We start from the raw sequence: 18,255 nt of genomic DNA, 5'->3' as shown, positions 1-18,255 counted from the left end.
AAGGCTTAGCAGCGGGTATTGCTGGCTCAAGAGTGATTGTGTTCGTCTCCTTCTTTTTGCTTCTCCTATTTCCTGATTGCCTACACAGGAGCATGTGTTGTTTCTGCAAAATAAGGCATTCCTAATTGTTAAACGGCCTCGTTCACTTACTCACTCATCCTTCTTCCCTTCACTCCACAAACCTGACTGAAGGTAAATTACCGAACCTCTCTGAGCCGTAATTTCTCTGTGAGATGAAAATAGAAAGAACCAACTGGCTCACACCTTTCTGGTGTGAACCTGAGGCGAGTTGTGAGTTCAATTTCAGGTAAGAACCTGGCCAAGGAGTCAGAAATGCCCCCAGGAGCCCTGGCTGATGTGTATATTAAATGGGGATTTTGATAGGATAAAGGCAGCCTCAAACATCCCTAGGGCAGCACACATTCTTCATTGTGACCCCATTTTGGAAGAAAATTTTATATATTTCTCATTTCATTTGGAAAAATAAACTCCACTTGGGTTGAAGAATAGAATGTGAAAAGCAAAACAGAATGTGAAAAGCAAAATAGAGCAAGCCTTAGGAGAAAAGTATAGAGTATCCATATAGGGTAGGTCATAACGGAGAAAAGCCAGAAACTCTGAAAAAACAAGGATGGACAGATTTAGCTACATAAGCTCTGGCTACATAAGGTCTTATGGAAAGAATCCTCAAAGACAGGGACAGTCCGGGAGAGGGCGTAACGTAAGTAACACAGGCCACAAAGGGCTAACAGCTGTAATACACAGAAGTTGCTACAAATAAGGAAAGTGTTGTAGTTGTTGGGTGCTACCGAGTTGATGCCGACTCATAGCGACCCTATAGAACAGAGTAGAACTGCCCCATAGGGTTTCCTAGGCTGTAATCTTTATGGCGGTAGATTGCCAGGTCTTTTCTCCCACAGAGCCATTGGATGGGTTTGAACCGATAACCTTTCGGTTAGCAGCTCAGAGCTTAACCACTGTGATACCAGGCCTCCTTGGTAAATTTGTAGGTAAACCCCATGAGAAGAAATACAAAAGGAACAATAAGCCCCTCCCCACTTTCAAAGGTGAAACAGGCTCCTCTCCCCAAGTCAGACCCTTTGCCCACCTCCCTCTGTGATCGTGTGACTGGGTCCCAGCCACTGGAATGTGAGGGAAGGATGTGCATCCCCCTGGCCTGACCCATAATAACAGCCTCCTGTCCTCCACGCTTGTCCCCTTTCTCTGCCTGATGCAGACACACACAGTGACCTTGGCGCAGCCACAGGACAGAAGGAGCCTGGGTCCCCACGTCACCACCTAGAGCTGCCTCAGATCAGGAACTTCAGTCCTGCGTATGCCATTGTTCATTGGGGGTCTGCTTCTTTCAGCAGCTGGCGTTACCCAAACACCACACATGCTCCTTAGGGCTGTCACAGTGTACACGGGAGGATGGAAGACTTTTGGGGACAGGCACTTAGGGTTTGAGGTGCATCCATAGGCACTGCACTCCAGACCCTCAGAACAAGCTGGGGAGGCGGCCTAGTGGGTGTTCTTGTTCCCGTTTTACAGCTGAGGAAGCCAAGGCTCCAAGAGAGGAGATGACCTGCTCGCTGTCCTTGCTGGTGCTAGAACACGCCAGTCAACACGCTAAGCTGTCGAAGACAGGTGGGAGCCTGCAGCAGGTGACGATGTCCCTGTGTGGGTCTGTTGAGGGCTTTGGGGCCTTTCAAGTGGGCAGCGAAGCAGAGCTGTCATCCTGGGAGGTGAGGCTTGGGTTGAGTGCGGAGGGCTGGGAAGGGTCTGGGTGCAGGACTCTGCTGGAAGCAGCGAGGGAGGGATGCCTCCAGGGCAGCAAGCAGGCGGGCAGTGGGCTCATTCTGGGGAGGGGAGGTGGATGTGGTAAGAGGTCTGTGCTCTTGGTTGGGCGCCATCCTGGAGGGTGAAACATGGCTCAGTGCCATTCAGTGCCCAGGGACTGTAATTTCTGCCTATAGAAGTAGTAATTTCCTCCTGGGAAAATAAGCATTTGGGTTTGTTGTGCTGTGAATATATCTCATGAATCCTAATAACCTGAAGTCTCTAGGTTCTCCTGAAGGGGCTGCTCCCCACCCCTGTTCTGGCCCTGGGTCCAATGTGGCCTTTGAGGCACCTGTGTGGGGTCTCATGACCTCCTGAGCCTCTGTTTCTCAGGTGCACAATAGGAAGACCACACAGACCCTGCCTCTCCTTCATGGCACATTGAGGGACAGAGAGGAGATGGCTGTCTGGGACCACCCAGAATGGAGATGGTTGTCTGGGACCACCTGGAGTGGACAGTCCTTCCTCTCCCGCTGGACCCAGACCCTGCCCTTCTGACTACAGGGACAATCAGTGCACAGGTCCTTTGGCTGGTGGCCTCAGGGTTGGCAAATGACAATAGAGCCCAAGTCCCCTCTGGGGGGTGGGATGTCGAGAGGAGAAGTTTCCTTAGCTTGTATCCCTGGGTTTAGGGGGGTGAGGTCCTAGATGCCCTGGGCCAGTGCCGCTGTGCAGAATGGAGACTAACAGAATGAGGATGGATAAAATGTGACCCTGTCCCTGCACACACTGGTCCCCCTCTGTCCTCCAGGGCAATGTGGAACAAGCCTTCTCCTCCCCCACACATTTGATACCTCTTGAGCATTTCAGGACATCTGTCATGTGCCCCCTCCCCAGGTTCTTTTTCATCTTCTGAGCTAAATAGTCCTGTTCCATCTGTGACTTTGTGTGACATGGCCCCCAGACATGCCCATTTAGAGGGGTGACTCAGAGGCCCCCTGTCTTTCCAGGTCTTTGGCCCCCTCCTCTGAAGACCTCACCTCCTTCCATCCGCCATCCAAGGTCATACTACGAGACCCCACCCCGTGTCCTGTTGTGGCCGCTGGATGGTTGACTATCCCTGGGGGATCTGGGATTGGGACTCAGATGTCACCGTAGGGCTGGGCCTGGTGGCTCCCCCAGTCCTGGTCTCAGCATCCTGGGGCCAGATAGAACTTCCAACAGAACATCCAGGAAATGTGGGAACTAGGGCCCTGTTATGACATGCCCAGAGAGGGATAGCCAGAGTTAGGAATAATTTTCACAACTTTCATCAAGAGAAAATACTGCGGAAATGATGTTGATGGTGGTGGGTGAGGTCCTGACCCGTGGATACTCATGTCGAGAGGCCTTGGGGAGGTCAGACCCACCTCCACCCAGCCTCGCAGCTGATGGAAGCACCATGAATGAGCCTTGGGGCCTCCCTGGCCCTGTCCTCCAGTAGACATGCACTAACCCTGGAGGGGACTCTTCCCAGCACCTCTGCACAGTGGTGTCCCCACAGAGGCAGCCTGAGGTTCCAGCACTGTCCTGCTCTGAGAAGCTCAGATGATGGGCAACCACCACTTCTGCCTACCCAGAGTCCCTCCCCTCTTTTTGTAGAACATCCCAATTTTCCTTGAGGAAAGTACCCCACCTCTTTCTCAGGTACCTGGCTCAGGTACAGCTGGCCTCAGCCTTTCCCCCCTCCCTCCCTCCTGTGCCTGCTGCAAGCCAGTGTGGTGACATCCCCAGAGGCCCCACAAAGCACTCCCCGCCACCACCTGCTCTCCTGCACCTCTAGATCATTGCCAACCTTCAGCCAGAGCACCTTAAATACAGCGCATGGACCACAGAACAGACAACCCACCCCATCCAGGAGGCCCAGGGGCATCCTCTTAATTGTTTGCCATGCTCTCCCCCAGGGCCCAGAAGGAGAACTGACCTAGGTTTACATGCCCAGCGGTCATGCCCAGGGCTCACTGCTGTCACAGTCTCATTATACAATCCTTACCCGGAATCTTGTTATAAAGTGGGTGCGTGTACCTCCTCCACATGACCTCCTGACACAGAACCTCTGGAAGGAGCTAGAATCTCCACTTTCGCTAGGTGCTCCAGATGGTTCTAGAGCTTGTGGAGGTCTAGAAGCCCAGTCTCTTTCCCAGGCAATCCCTACACCAGAATGGCCACTTTCACCTGCTCCTGCAGCACCTACGTCCACCTCACTTGGGGCACCCTGAGTCTACATGATCTCTTTTCAGAGCTGCTTCCCCAGCTAGTGGCAGACCAGACTCCCCGTCAAGGCCGGGCTGTGCTGAGACTTTCTGCACCATTTCCTCAGCCTGCGAAGCCCTCCTCCTCAATGCCTTGCTGCATCCTCACACTAGCCCCAAGATGCAGCCTTCGTCATCCCCTGGTGTACAGGTGGAACACCAAGGCACAGAGAGGGCAGGTAATTGGCCATGAGTTGCACAGCCTGCGGATAGTGTGCTGGGATCTGCTCCCAGGCTGCTACCCCCTCCCAGCTGAGCAAAGATAAACTCGAGACCCAGTTCACAGAATGGAGTGTTACTCGGCCATCAGTACTCATGAAGTACTGATACTTGCTGGAATACGGATGAACCTCGAAAACATTATGCTGAGTGAAAGAAGGCAGTCATAAAAGGCCACATATTGTGTGATTCCATTTACGTGAAATGCCCAGAGCAGACAAACGCATTGAGACAGAAAGCAGGTTAGAGGTTATCAGGGGCTGGGGGGAGGGAGGAGTGATAACTAAGGGGCATGAGGTTTCTTTTTGGGGTGATGAGAATGTTCTAGAATTGATTGTGGTGATGGTTGCACAACTCTGTGAACGTACTAAAGCCCACCGGCTTGTCCACTTTACACAAGCGAGTTGTAGGCTGTATGAATTACATATCAATAAAGCTATTGTAGAAAACAAAGCAGACCCAGGATGAGAGCAGGGCTCAGACCCTCCAGAGACCACACCCCACCTTGGTGAAGAAGAGGAGAGAGCCTCGAACACTGCCTCCCCAAGTCAAGAACAGGCACAGGAGGGGGGAGGACACCCCTCAGGAGGGCTACAAGGGGGCAGGTTGGGGCCTGGGGACCCAGGCAGACTCGGTGCCCCAGGACCTTGAGAGAAAAGGATGCTTTGAGGTAGGCGTTTGGGGAGAAGCACCTAAAATAACTGTAAACCTGAAACTCTTGGGAGAAGTTGAGGCTAGCGTGGTTGCCAGGATGGAGAACTCCTCCTGGGAGGAAAGGAGAAGTCCTGGGGATGTGGGTGGGGTTGTCAGAGTGAGGCCAGCGGGGCAGGCTGTGGGGATGGAGGGAAAGATGGACCTGCCTCAGAAATACGTCAATATCCCTGTGTCCCAAGTGTGTGTGGCTTGTGGAAGAGCCCTGGTAGGTGGAGGCTGGCATTCCATTTTTTAGATGGGAGACAGGCTCAGTGGGGCCGGCCATCTGTGAAATGGGTGTAGGGTCCCCTGCTCTGCTGGCCTGAGATGGGGGCACAAGAATGGAGCTCTCTGAAGGCAGCAGAGCAGATGTTCATTAGAGGCTGGAAAGTCCTGGTGCAGGAGGGGCCTCAGAGATCTCTGGTTTTGGGCAACCACTGTTGATTTGGGGACTGAAACCCCGTGGTGAGCCCCCCTCCCTTCCAATGTAAGCGTGTAAACGGGGTCTGATGGTGGGGCTTCTACAAACATATTGATTTGCCTGATTAAAAGGGACTGTGTCTTGTCGATCCTGGGCCCCCGTGCCAGCCTGGAGACTGACAGCAGAATTGGCTTGGCTAACATTTAGTTTCTTGAGCTCTCTCTGTCTGTCCATAACCTTGCTGGCCCTGTCGTTTTTAATCCTTACAACAACCCTGTGGAATCACCTCCAACTCTGGTCCTGCTTTACAGAGAACGAAGCCAGCAGGCTGGCGCCAGAGCCCACGCTCAGCAACTGCTATGATTGTCTGGGCCTCAGTGTCCCCCTGCACTCCTTCCTCCCAAGGAGAGAGTGGAACCCTCAGTGCTGGCTGAGCCTAGGCTCTTTCTGGGGGCTGCCAGGCTCTGCACACCTTCCCCGTGGCTGGAGCTGGTGGTCCAAGCAGGTGCTGGGAGGTGCCTCTGGGGGAAAAACAATGCTTGTGGAGCAGGCCCACCTGTGGTTTGCAAAGGAGGTGGTAAACAAAGGGGAGGCAGGCAGGGCGGTGTTCCTGGCTCCCCCTTCTCAGCTCAAGGAGCTGGGGAGCAGAGACAGGGTACTGGGGGACCCAGGCACATAAGCAGCTAGAGGAGCAGGATGCTGGTTGAGGCCCCCACAAATGTGGGGGGAAGAGGGGGGAAGACAGGGCTGGGCAGGGAGGAGGGGGCCGGGACATGGCAGGTGGGAAGGGACCAGCCAGCAGTAGGTGCCTGGTTGGTCACGGGAGCGCCAGGCCATTTTCTGCCAGGGTTTTTTTGTTTGTTTGTTTAAAGAAAGATAAGAAAAATTCTATTGTGGTAAAATACAGATAAGTACACACAAGTACACATAAAATTTACCATTTTAACCATTTTAAAGTAAACAATTTCTGAGCTCTAACTGGGGTCACAACAAAGGGTCTTGGACAGAGCAGGAGAAAAAAATGTAGAACAAAAAATCAAATTCGCTAAAAAGACCAGACTTACTGGTCTGACAGAGACTGGAAGGGCCCCCATGACTATGGCCCTAAGACATCCTCCTGAACTGGAGCTGAAGCCATTCCTGGAGACCACCTTTCAGCCAAACCACGGACAGGCTCATAAAATAAACAACACCCGAGAGGAAGGTGCTCCTCAGAACAATCAATTATACGAGATCAAAAAGGCAACATATGCCTAAAAGCAAAGATGAGAAGGCAGGAAGGGATAAAAAATGAGGACGAAAAGAAATGGGAACTAGGATGGAAATGGGGAGCATGCCAACACACTACAGGGAATGAAACCAAGGTCATGGGACACTTTATGTACAAACTATGGAATGGGAAATGAATTTGCTCTGTAAACTTTCCCCTAACGTACAACAAACGGTTAAAAAAATAAAAATAAAGTGAACAATTCAGTGATCGTTACTACATTCACAAGGTTGTGCAACATCATGACCGTCTAACTCCAGAACACCCTCATCACCCCAAAAAGAAACCCCACACCCATTAACAGCCACTCCCTGTTCATCCTCTTCCCCTCCAATCTACTTTCTATCTTTGGATTTGCCTATTCTGGCCATTTCATATAGGTGGAATCACATACTGCGTGACCTCTTGTGACCAGCTCTTCCACGGAGTGTGAGGTCCTCAAGGTTCACGTGGTTCGATAAGATCCTTGGAAAGGTCTCCCTCTTCTACTAGCATGAGGGTTCTCCTAGATTCTCTCCTTCAGCTGGTGTTTCCTGAGCACCTACTATTGCCAAGCATGGGCCCTGAGGAATCTGCCCCACTGAGACCCCTGCTAGCTGGGATCAGCAGTCCTGAGCTCCTCTGCTCCCCCTCTCCCATCCCCTAGCTAAGCCACTCCATTGCCAGCATGCCAGACCAGCTGCCCACCCTCTGTAGCCAGCTGCCCCACCAACATGTTCATCAAGGAACATATTCCCTCTTCAAGGGATTCAGGAGGGAAGCCTCTGAGAACCGGGGTGGCCCTAGCAAGCTGTGGGCCAGGGTGCGGCGGGGGCTCAGCCTGCAGCAGGCAAGGAGACCCCATGTGTGGGCAAATGCAAAAGTTGCCTCTGCAGGCCACGCTGCCTGGGAAAACTCCCTCCCTCCAGCATCACTGGAGTCCGGAGTCTGAGGGAATTCCCACCACTTTCTTGCCACAGTCAAGTGGGGCTGGGGTTTCCCAGGGGACTTCAAGGCCCCTGTTCCGAAGGTCTTTTTCCTTCCCCAAAATATTCCACCCCTTGGCCAGGAGTTTCCACCATCCCAGTCACATGTCAAAGCCTCCCTGAGACATCCTTTAACAAAGTTATGTCACAATGAGCAAACCGAGGCCTCATAGTTCCCCTCTGGCTCCCTGGGGTTGGAGGAGGGGCACTCGATGTGAGATGATCCAGGGAAGATCACATGTCTAAATAACCCCCTCAGCATCTTTTGCTACCTGCTCACCACCAGAGCCTCCACTGTGAATGTGCCCCGCCCCCGGGTGGGACCCAGTCCTCACATTCAGATGAGGATGGGGCTCCATAGTCCTGAGGCCCCTGTGGCTCAGTGTAGAACCAGAAAAGCTCCAGGTCCCTGGCTTCCTGCCCAGCACTCTTCCTCCTGGCCTGCCTTTCCTGGACAGGAACACCCCAGGCCGGTGCTGGACTGGCTGACGGGACCGAAAGCCTTCTACCACTAGCCTGGAAGGGATGTCGCCTTTATAACACCCTTCCTGGCCTCACCTTGCAGGCACACAGATACAAATGTGTCCCAGCCTCCCCATCGGAGGACCAGCTCTGTTCCTCTGAGAAGCACAGGCCGAGCCCTGGGTGCAGCAGCCTCTGCCTGCCCAGAAATGCCTCCGTGTTGGCCAAGTGTTGCCCTTGTCCCCCAAGAATACCACTTTTGGTGTCCACTTTGGTGGACACTAGCCCTCAGGCACAGACGTGGGAATGCGTCACTCTATGTCAATCAATCGCAGAGAAGCAGAGCATGTCCGCACATCAGAGACATCAAGTTGGTGAAAAGAAAGTTGCAAAGGGAGGAACAGAACATACCTCTTCTGTAGCCGTTTAGAACCCACAAAATAACAGCGTGTCCAGGAAAGATACACACTACAAAACAGGACGCCCTCTCCTGGAAGTCTTCCATGTCCACAGGGCCCTGCGTGCTGACATGCTCCCACCCTGTTTGATTCTCACAGCAAGGCAGCGTCTCCCCATTTTACAGATGAGGAGATGGAGACTGAGGGAGGGCGCAGCTGTCCAAAACCTCACGGGGAGCTCCAAGCGGGTCCTGCCCCAGCAGTCTGGTTTCAGCAGTGCCCCAAACCACCTTGTCACCCCCAGGACAGGCCACCTCTGGGGAATGTGGTCCCTAAATCAATGTCAATTCATTTTTACAAAGAAGGCGGAACAGAGGGGAGACCTCTGGAACAGAGATGGCCACACGCCAGCCTCTGTTCAGTCTCCGAGACTGGTGTTTCTCCGGTGTGTCTGAATTATTCCGTAATTTAAATTGAGGATCAGTGACAAAGACAGAGGGTGAGACTCACATCCAACATGTTGCCTTGTCCCCCTCCTGTCGCAGGGCCCGTGGGCTTGGGAACGACACCTGTCCTGAACAGGGTACGGCTGCACAGGGGAAGTCTCCTGCTCTAGCAGCTGGAGTGAAAGTGGAGAAGGAAGTGAGGCAGTCAGCTTTAACGCTGTGTTTGCCAGTGCTGTGTTCTTGGCTCTGCACAGAGACTCTGGGTGCCCAAGTGGGTCCTTCACAGTGTGGCTCGGGTCAGGGCAGCGCCCAAGTGCTTGATAGCCCTGTGGGGCTGGTGGAGGCTCTGTAGGCAGTGTGGCTGCAGAGCACTAGTTATGCCACTGGAGATGAGGCCACCTCACTCCATTTCATAGGAGGGGAAACTGAGGTACAGAGAGGCCAGAGGTCAAATGAGGTAGAACATGGCATGATGGGCAGAAAAGGGGCTGAGGGGCCCCTGGGTGCTGCCCCCACCTGGAGATGTGCTGCTGGTCTGCCTCGTGCCCCAGCTGTGTCTGGATGACCGAGGAGGGCGGTGGGAGGGGCGGGAAACACCTGGCGGACTCGGTTTCTGACAGGAAGTGGCCTGCTGCCATCCCCTCCGCTGGCAGCACATCTGGGTTTTGGCCTGGACAGCCCCTGGAGGCTGAGAGTGGGGAGCAGTTTACACAAGCGCTCAGTTGGGTGGGGGCCCATTCATCTCTGCTGGAGCGGGGCCCTCACGGGCCAAGAGCTGTGTGACCTCTGACCTTGGTGTCCCAGGGAGGGCTAGGGACTTCAGCTCTTCTCTTAATAACAGGAGCCAATGGTGAGAACTCCCCCATGGCCCAGCCCCAGTGCCTGGCGAAGTGGACTGGGCTTGAGGAAGTTCCCAGCCGCAAACGGAGACAGCTGGGCTGGCCCTGTTGACCCTGGCTGGTCCTGCAATTCAGCAAAGACTGGCTGAGGGTCACGATGGCAGCCTAGAGGGAAGGGGTTGGGAACACAGCCAGTGAACAGCCTGCAGAGGTTCCTCTGCCCCCTCTCACCCACTTTCCCACTCCCCTGGGGTCTGTGAAGTCGGGGCTTTCCAGGACACTCAAAATGCACCCCAATTTGGGAGGAAGGAGGAAGACCCAGAGCCTGCGGGGTGGGGTAAATCCCCAGTTCCTTCTTGGGTCCTCTCACTGGCCCCTCAGGCTCTGCGGTGGGAGGGAGGGAGGGAAGCCTGTGGCCAGGTGCAGGGACAGCTGGAGGGCCACAAGCCTGGGTTTGGAGGGGCAGTACGACCCAGGGCTCGCTGGACTCAAATTCAGCCCTCCCTACTCAGCAAGAATCCAGCTGAGAAGCCACACAGAGCAGGCTGGCCACCTAGCCACGAAGTACCAAGACCAACTGCTCAGGTCACTTCTCAGGCTCCTCTGACCCCACCACCCGTCCCCTATATGGCCTGGCCAGCACTTAAGAGCAAAGACACCCTAACACGGGCTGTGCTGCCGGAACAGAGGCTGGTGGTCTTGTGGTTTTGGGGGATGAGGGGGCAGCAGAGCCCCACGTTTGCAGCCACTGCTTCTCCTCTGACCTCTGTCTGGACCTTTTCAGCACCTCTGTTTCCTGAGTGTTTCCCCCAAGGCATCTCATGGGCAAGGGTGCATGTGTTCTGCAGCTTGACACCCTAGGGCAGGCAGCTTTGCTCTGCAAGTGTTCTTAGCATCTAATGGGCCTCAGGACATGCTTGATCCAGGTGTTGGGGGGGTGCCAGGCAGCATCTGCCTAGGGGCCTGGTAGTATGGGGCAAGTAGGCCTCACCATTGTTCTTGGTCAGCAGAGGGTATGGGCCACTGCTGGTCAGGGAGCAGTGCTGTGGACTCATTCACTACAATTTGCTGTGGCCTGAGCATCCCTTCCCCTCTGGTCAGGGTCCCCCTCCTTAGGGGACATGGTGGAGACCTCCCATGGGATTCCACTCCATTCTCCACTGTCACCATCCACAGTGACCAGGAGCATAACTAAGATATAAAGGTAGGGCCTCGTGTATGTGCCCTGGGTGCCACTTGAGGCAGAGTGCCAACGAGCAGTTTCTATTGGTTATCACAGTTTCCATGCCAGCTGTGAGAGATCATTCAGCAATTTAACACTAATTGCCCTAGGCGCTACTTTCCATAGACAGGCCCTTGGTCCATGCCAAAACTTCATTGGGTCCTCCAGTTACAGGGGAGGAAGGTGTGCTCCCTGCTCCCGTGGAGAAGCCCTTGGCCAGGAGGGGCAGAGGCAGCACTCCTGTGCCCATTGCAGGGGAGGAAGCTGAGGCCCAGGATGGTTAGCCGGAGGCCCAGCTAGCTCCCGACCTGCGGTCTCGATCCCAGGCCCCAGCTGGCTTCCAAGTCCAGGCTGCTGACCACCCCACATTAGGGTCAGAGGTGGACACAATTTGAAGGGGAGGGTCCGGCGGGTCCCAGCAGCCCAGCTGGTAGAATTCAGGAGATCAGGAAACAGGGAGTGACCCAGCCTGTGGGCCGGTCTCCTCAGGGAAGTGCAGACAGGAGAGAGAGGAAGGGTCCCATGGGAGGGAGGGTCTACTGGAGGCCACAGGCCCTAGAGCTGCCCTGGGCTGAGTGCCTGCCTCTGTTCTCAGCCTGATGGTAGCCCTGGAAGCAGAGGCCAGAGACCCCCTCGTGGAGCCTGGACATCAGCAGGGGAGACAGACAAAAAAAATCAGCAGATTTAGAAAGGCCTAGTCTGCGGAACAGGATAATGAAGAGAAGGAGAGAAACACAGAGGATAGAGGATTGGGTATGTGCATGTGGTAGAAAAGCAACTTGAAATAGGGGCTCAAGGGAAGCCTCGCTGAGAGGGACACCATGAGCACAGACCTGGTGGTGGTGAGGAGGGAGCCTGCCGATACCTGAGGGAAAGATTCCAGACAAAGGGAGCAGTGCTTGCCAAGGCTCTGAAGTGAAAGCTGCCTTGTTCGAAGAGCTGCAGGGAGGCCAGGGCTGGAGTGCAGAGGTGGGGAGTGGTAGGAGGGGAGCCAGGGGCACCGTGGGCCCTTAGAATTTCGGCTTCAGCTCTGCCGGAGAGGGAGAGGCCCTGGAGAACTGTGAGCACAGCCCACGTGACCAGACTTCAGTTTTAATCAGGTCACTCTTTCCAATGGAACAATGACAAAGTGGCTCCCTAAAGAGAGCCGGGTGAGGAGAAGTTGGCCCACTGAGAGAGGTGATCCTGGCGGGGGCCAGGAAAGCACACCTCTCAGATGGGGGAATGTGACCCTGCACCCTCCCCCTACAGTGCTGTCCTGGTAGCCACCCTTTTCTCCTGCCTTGTGGTTTTAAAGGTTCTTGTTAGAACCAGCTGTTTGACAGACTGGCTCTGTAGGGTGGAACACAAGTTTGGTGGTTTAATGATGAGGGGTTCGTGAATCAGCTCCTAAGGCAGGCCCACCCCAGTCCTGGAACAGCCCATAGGAGTTGTCCAAAGTCTGCTGCACCTCTGCCCTGAGTTCCATCAGAGGGCGGATGGGCAGGCCGTTGGTGCTTGGAGTACCCCCCATCCCACCCTCTCGCCTCATTTTCTCTGTATCCCTAAGGAGAGGGCAGTGGGCCCAACCCTAGTGGGCACCTCCTGGAAGGAGCACAAGGCCAGGAGTTGTGGATAACCAGCTGGGGATCCTTGAGATCGATGCCTCCTCTCCTCACTGGCGGCTCCCCCTGCCCAGACCTCCGCCTGAGGCGGTATCAGGGTCACCTTCAGCCACGGAAGTGAGAGTGTGCGGAGGCGGTGTGAACGTGGACGCCTCTCTCCTCAGCCACACTTGGTGAGAAGTGAAAGTGGCCTTTGCCTGAAGGAAGCCCTCCTCATGTGCCCCGCCTGCCCACTTCCTCCAGGGAGCAGCCCCGATTGGGCCTCTGACCTCCTTTTGCTTCATCCCGCTCGGGTATCCTGGCCTCCCTTCTGGACAGAGCTATTGGACAGGGGCTGGTTGTCCTCCTTTGTTGCTCAGCCTGGAGGCTCCCCATGGGCCCTTTGGGGGAACAGGTGGGGGACGAGTTCCAGCAGAAACTGTAGGCCTGGCGACAGGATGATCCATGTTACCCAGGGGAAGAAGGAGACTCACTTGGGCTGGGACCTGGAGTGACTCAGGTCTGAGCTGAGCAGTGGGGTTCTCGTCCCCCTCCAAGCCTTCCCCTTGACTTGGCAGCGAAGATGCTGGGTGAGGGGTGCATCAGGCTTGGAGTTAGGGCCTTCCAGGCTGTGCCCAGAGCCCCTCCCTGCCTCCCTGCTCTATACCCTATTCCAATGACAAATGTTCCTATAGGAGACACAGCACAGACAGAAGAGGCCATGTGAACACAGGGGCAAAGATGAGAGTGATGGAGCCACAAGCCAAGAATCACCCGGAGCCACCAGAAGCTGGAAGAGAAAGGAAGTCTCCCTGCCGGCCCTGCCGACACTTTGATTTTGGGCTTCTGACCTCCACACGTGCTTCCGTTTGTGGTGCTTTGTTATGAAGGCCACAGGGCATCAAGGCAGCAGAGAGGGCGTTCCAGGCAGAGGACATTCCAGAGCAGGTGTGATCAGGGGACTACTTCAGAAGGGGAGGGTGGATATGTAGGGGAAGGACGGGTGGAGGGAGCCTACCCTCAGAGGCGTTCTAGCCAGCCCAGGCCAAATTTGGGCAAATGTCATGTTCCTGTCAGCTACTGGCTATACAACTAGCAGACCAAGCAAAACAAGACCCTCAGGGTCTCAGGAAACAAAAGGCCAAATTGCTTTTTGCTGGGCACTGTCAACCTGGAAAAGGCAGCCTCAGCCATGTTAGATATAGTTTTGCTCCAAAAATCAAGAGGATCTTATGTCTGCTTTAAAAAATATTAATTACTGTACCGTTCTTTTCATATTTTTAGAGCCAGTTAATGTGTTTTTGGGTCTCAAATGTGATCGTGTACTCCTGGGAAGCCTGTGGGCCTACTTGAAGGGCTTCAGGGGGGTTGCGACCTGAGTGGCACTCAAGCTGTAGGTAGGGGCCCTGGAAGGGACCCCACAGACTCTCAGGCTGTGCCACCTCAGTGCTGCCCCTGGTGGTGACTCCTAGCATTGCAGGGCCAGCCCATGAGCCCCGGGAGGTGGTTGAGGAGGGATGCCAGGGAACTAGACTAGAATATCCAAGCCCTGGAGCCCACAGGGTCTCATAGGGGCTAGCAAGGCCATGGCTATCCCCGTGGGAATAGGGACAGGTATTTGGAGAAGAGTCTCCATTGAAGGTGAGTTTCTAGAAGCCAGGACTAGGGGGTCCAGTTCACTGTTGTCCTCTCAGGGCTAGCCCCTTTGAGTACCTCAGGGCTAGGAACCAGTGCCCAGGCAAACACCTGGCCCAAAACACTAGCCCTACACCTGCTGCTTCTGCCCCTTCCAGGAGGCCCCCAGAGTGAGGACGGGCCCCCAAAGGCAGGGCAGTGACTGTGTGGTCAATGAGCTGGTCTCTCCAGACCGTCTGTTCCAGCACCACCAGTCCAAGAACACCACAGTAACATCACAAGTACAGTGGTTTCCGAACAGATATATGCACACCCATGTTTATTGCAGCACTGTTTATAATAGCAAAAAGATGGAAGCAACCAAGGTGCCCATCAACGGATGAAGGGATAAATAAATTATGGTATATTCACACAATGGAATACCATGCATCGATAAAGAACAGTGATGAATCTGTGAAGCATTTCATAACATGGAGGAACCTGGAAGGCATTATGCTGAGTGAAATTAGTTGCAAAAGGACAAATACTGTATAAGACCACTATTATAAAAACTTGAGAAATAGTTTAAACTGAGAAGAAAACATTCTTTTGTGGTTACGAGAGGGGGGAGGGAGGGAGGGTGGGAGAGGGGTATTCACTAATTAGGTAGTAGATAAGAACTGCTTTAGGTGAAGGGAAAGACAGCACACAATACAGGGGAGGTCAGCACAATTGGACTAAACCAAAAGCAAAGAAGTTTCCTGAATGAACTGAATGCTTCGAAGGCCAGTGTAGCAGGGGCAGGGGTCTGGGAACCATGGTTTCAGGGGACATCTAAGTCAACTGTCAAAATAAAATCTATTAAGAAAACACTCTGCATCCCACTTTGAAGAGTCGCATCTGGGGTCTTAAACGCTAGCAAGCGGCCATCTAAGATGCATCAATTGGTCTCAACCCACCTGGATCAAAGGAGAACGAAGAACGCCAAGGACACAAGGCAATTACGAGCCCAAGAGACAGAAAGGGCCACATGAACCAGCAACTACATCATCCTGAGGCCAGAAGTGCTAGATGGTGCCCGGCTACAACCGATGACTGCCCAGACAGGGAACACAACAGAGAACCCCTGAGGGAGCAGGAGAGCAGTGGGATGCAGACCCCAAATTCTCATAAAACCAGACTTAATGGTCCGACTGAGACTAGAAGGACCCCAGTGGTCATGGCCCCCAGGCCTTCTGTTGGCCCAGGACAGGAACCATTCCCAAAGCCAACTCTTCAGACATGGGTTGGACTAGACAATGGGTTGGAGAGGGATGCTGGTGAGGTGTGAGCTTGGATCAGGTGGACACTTGAGACTACGTTGGCATCTCCTGCCTGGAGGGGCGATGAGAGGGTGGAGGGGGTTAGAAGCTGGCAAAATGGACACGAAAAGAGAGATTGGAGGGAGAGAGTGGGCTGTCTCATTAGGGGGAGAGTAATCGGGAGTGTGTAGCAAGGTGTGTATGGGTTTTTGTGTGAGACACTGACTTGATTTGTAAACTTTCACTTAAAGCACAATAAAAATTATTAAAAAAAAAAAAGCACAGTGGTTTCATCTGCAAGACAGCCACCTCCTGGCCCCAAGCTCCTTTCCCTGCCGCCCACCACCCCAGTAGTTCTCACAAAGCCCTGGCCCGCCTCTCCCCATTCCTGGCTGAAGTGCTCAGAGGACAGGGATTTAGACACAGGAGGAAACTGAGGCCCTGGCCTAGGGAAGCAGCGGCACATGGGGGAGCTTGCCCCCACTCCTAGGAGAGTGGGGTCAGGCCAGCTGGGCTGTCCAGGAGAGCAGGGCAGTTGGGTGGATGGGCAGAGCCTCCCACCCTGTGCTCGGACAGTCCTGGGGCAAAGAGGACGGCAGCTCAGAGCAGGGTGGGTCCATCGAGGGCAAGCCAAGCTTGTACTTCCCCATGGAACGCCATCCTCATGGGGACAAACCAGTGATAACGCGCATGTTGTTACTGTGAAGCTGGACACCTGCACACCTGGGCATTCTAGCTTTGGAACAAACACCTCATCACCTGCCAGGAGGAGCCCGGTGTAGGGGGCTGGTCCTCTGGGACCCTCAACCAGCTGACCAGCCTCAAGCTGCAGCCGAGGGGACCTGCTCAGGGACAAGCAGCCTCTTGGCAGAGGCCAGGAGGGATACCGTTGGACACTGAGGTCTGGACATGAGCTCAGGCCCTAGTGGGCCCTGGAGATAACCACACCAGCGGGGGCACCATGGGAGTGGTCCCAGGGCTGTGAGCTCAGAAAGGCCCTGCAGGCTCTGGGTGGCCACGTGGCATGGCTGGGGGCAGCCGCAACGGCTGCACTGTGAAGCCCCTAAGGACTTCTGTGGGTGGGATCTGGGGGTGTCAGGGAGCTCCGTGGGAACCTGGCAGCCCATGCCCCACTTCCCTCAGGAACTGGCTCAAAGGGCAGGAAGCCCTGGCGGAACTGTTCCTTGCCCAGAGGCTGGGCGGAGTCCTGATCACCATTCACTCCCAGGGACCCTGGGCCTTGGTGTCTGCATCCTTGAGCCCCATCTTCCTCCATGGAGCGTCACACCTTGAGGGTGTCCTGGAGGAAGGGTGCATGCGTTTCCATGTGCCCCTCTTAGACGGAGCAGGCACCCAGCTGATGTCTGCCCTGGGTGGGGCTGGGCAGCAGCCTAGCACCTGCAGGCCCCCGGACACCTGCCCCAGCTGTGGCCGTGCCATGTGGTGGCCGTGTTGATACTCGAGGTGAGTCAACACCCTGGTGTTAACAAAACGGGCGGCGGCAGCTTGGAGATGTCATGATTCCCGCCACCTGACGCATTCCGAAGCCCCCACGCCCCTCCCTAGCCCCTTACCTGGGCCGCCCTTCCTGGGACCCCGGGGCATGGAGCAGCTGGTGGGCGCTGGGGGCACGCTTTCCTGCATGGAGGATGCCTGAGACATGGAACCGGAGCCGGAGCCGGAGGTGGAGCCAGAGGGACGAAGCTACACCCAGCCCTGCAATCCTGGCACTGGGGCACGGGCAGGCAGGAGCAGCGTGGAGCAAGGCGCTCCAAGGCGTGCCTGGACTCACTTTCCCCTCCTCTTGGGGCCTTGAGGGAAAGACAAGGAGCCAGGCCTGAGGTGCACTGGCCCGTGTACTCACTGCCTGCCTGGGGAAGGGGCGGGAGGTCCAGCCTCATGTGACATGGGGCGGGCCTGGGGCGCAGGAGCCTCCCGGCAGCATGAGGGGAGCAGCCAGCTGTGTCGCCGTGATAATGCGGCCGCCGGGCAGGGCTGCAGCTGCACCCGGCCGCTTCCCCAACAGGAACCATCTGGGCTAGGCCTCCTTCTTGGCCATTCCGGCCAGCTTTCCAACAACTTCCTCTTTGCCCCAGCCACAGCCTCAGTGACACCCACCCGCTCACCTAGAACCCAGGATCGGGGCTGATGGGTGTGTGACTCTGACCCTGGGGGCGGAGGTCAAGCCACATGGCTAGCCTCCATCCCAGACCAGTCCCACAGTCTCCCACCCGGCCAGGCCCTTCTTCAGCCTAGGTGATCCTGGGGCTCTTCCCTCCACCTACCCTCAACAGGCCCTGGGGGTCTCTCTTTAGTGCCCCTCCAGCTAGCTGCTCTCCCTGGAGCCTGCCTGGTCAAATCATCTTCAGGAGCTGCACCCTTGAGCCAGGTTTCAGGGCTCTGAAAACCCCTCCTCCACCCAGGGCTCAGCTGGGCTCTCATGTCTGCTTCCTGGGGCTCCTTGCCTAGAAGCACCCCTACTGGGCCAGGCAGGGAAACCCCTCTCGGCTTGGCCTTGAGCACGGGGCCTGGGGACACAGGCACTGGCTGGGATGCCTCAGATGCACTTACCCCATGCCCCGATGGGTGTCCAGGGTGAGCAGAGACCGCACAGCATGGAATTTGCTGGAGCGGGACCATGCTCCCCAGAATCTAGGGGGTATCCCGGAGGTCCCCCTTTGAGAGCCAGGCAAAGGGGGAGTGAGGCACTGCAGGTACCAACAGAAAGCTACTTTCTAAAGGGGAGGCGCCA

General features: G+C 55.3%; 1 protein-coding gene across 5 annotated transcripts in view; it reads right to left on the bottom strand.

Annotated features, from left to right (window-relative positions):
* CBFA2T3 (CBFA2/RUNX1 partner transcriptional co-repressor 3) overlaps positions 1-17,859 on the bottom strand; it is a 76,504-nt gene extending 58,645 nt beyond the window's left edge. For 2 of the 5 annotated variants that reach the window (XM_023558057.2, XM_023558061.2), the window contains exon 1: positions 17,078-17,849. In XM_023558057.2, coding sequence (XP_023413825.1) covers positions 17,078-17,165 — 88 coding nt within the window. In that variant the 5' untranslated portion in view covers positions 17,166-17,849. Of the gene's footprint in view, positions 1-17,077 lie in introns of all 5 variants that reach the window. The other 3 variants (XM_023558059.2, XM_023558058.2, XM_010597797.3) reach the window with 3 other exon arrangements.
* Positions 17,860-18,255: the final 396 nt, after the last annotated feature.

The sequence above is a fragment of the Loxodonta africana genome, chromosome 21 (genome assembly GCF_030014295.1).
Source record: "Loxodonta africana isolate mLoxAfr1 chromosome 21, mLoxAfr1.hap2, whole genome shotgun sequence".
In the NCBI taxonomy this organism is placed as follows: Eukaryota; Metazoa; Chordata; class Mammalia; order Proboscidea; family Elephantidae; genus Loxodonta; species Loxodonta africana.
The sequence above is the reverse complement of the archived record's forward strand: the minus strand, read 5'-3'. Positions and strand labels throughout refer to the sequence as shown.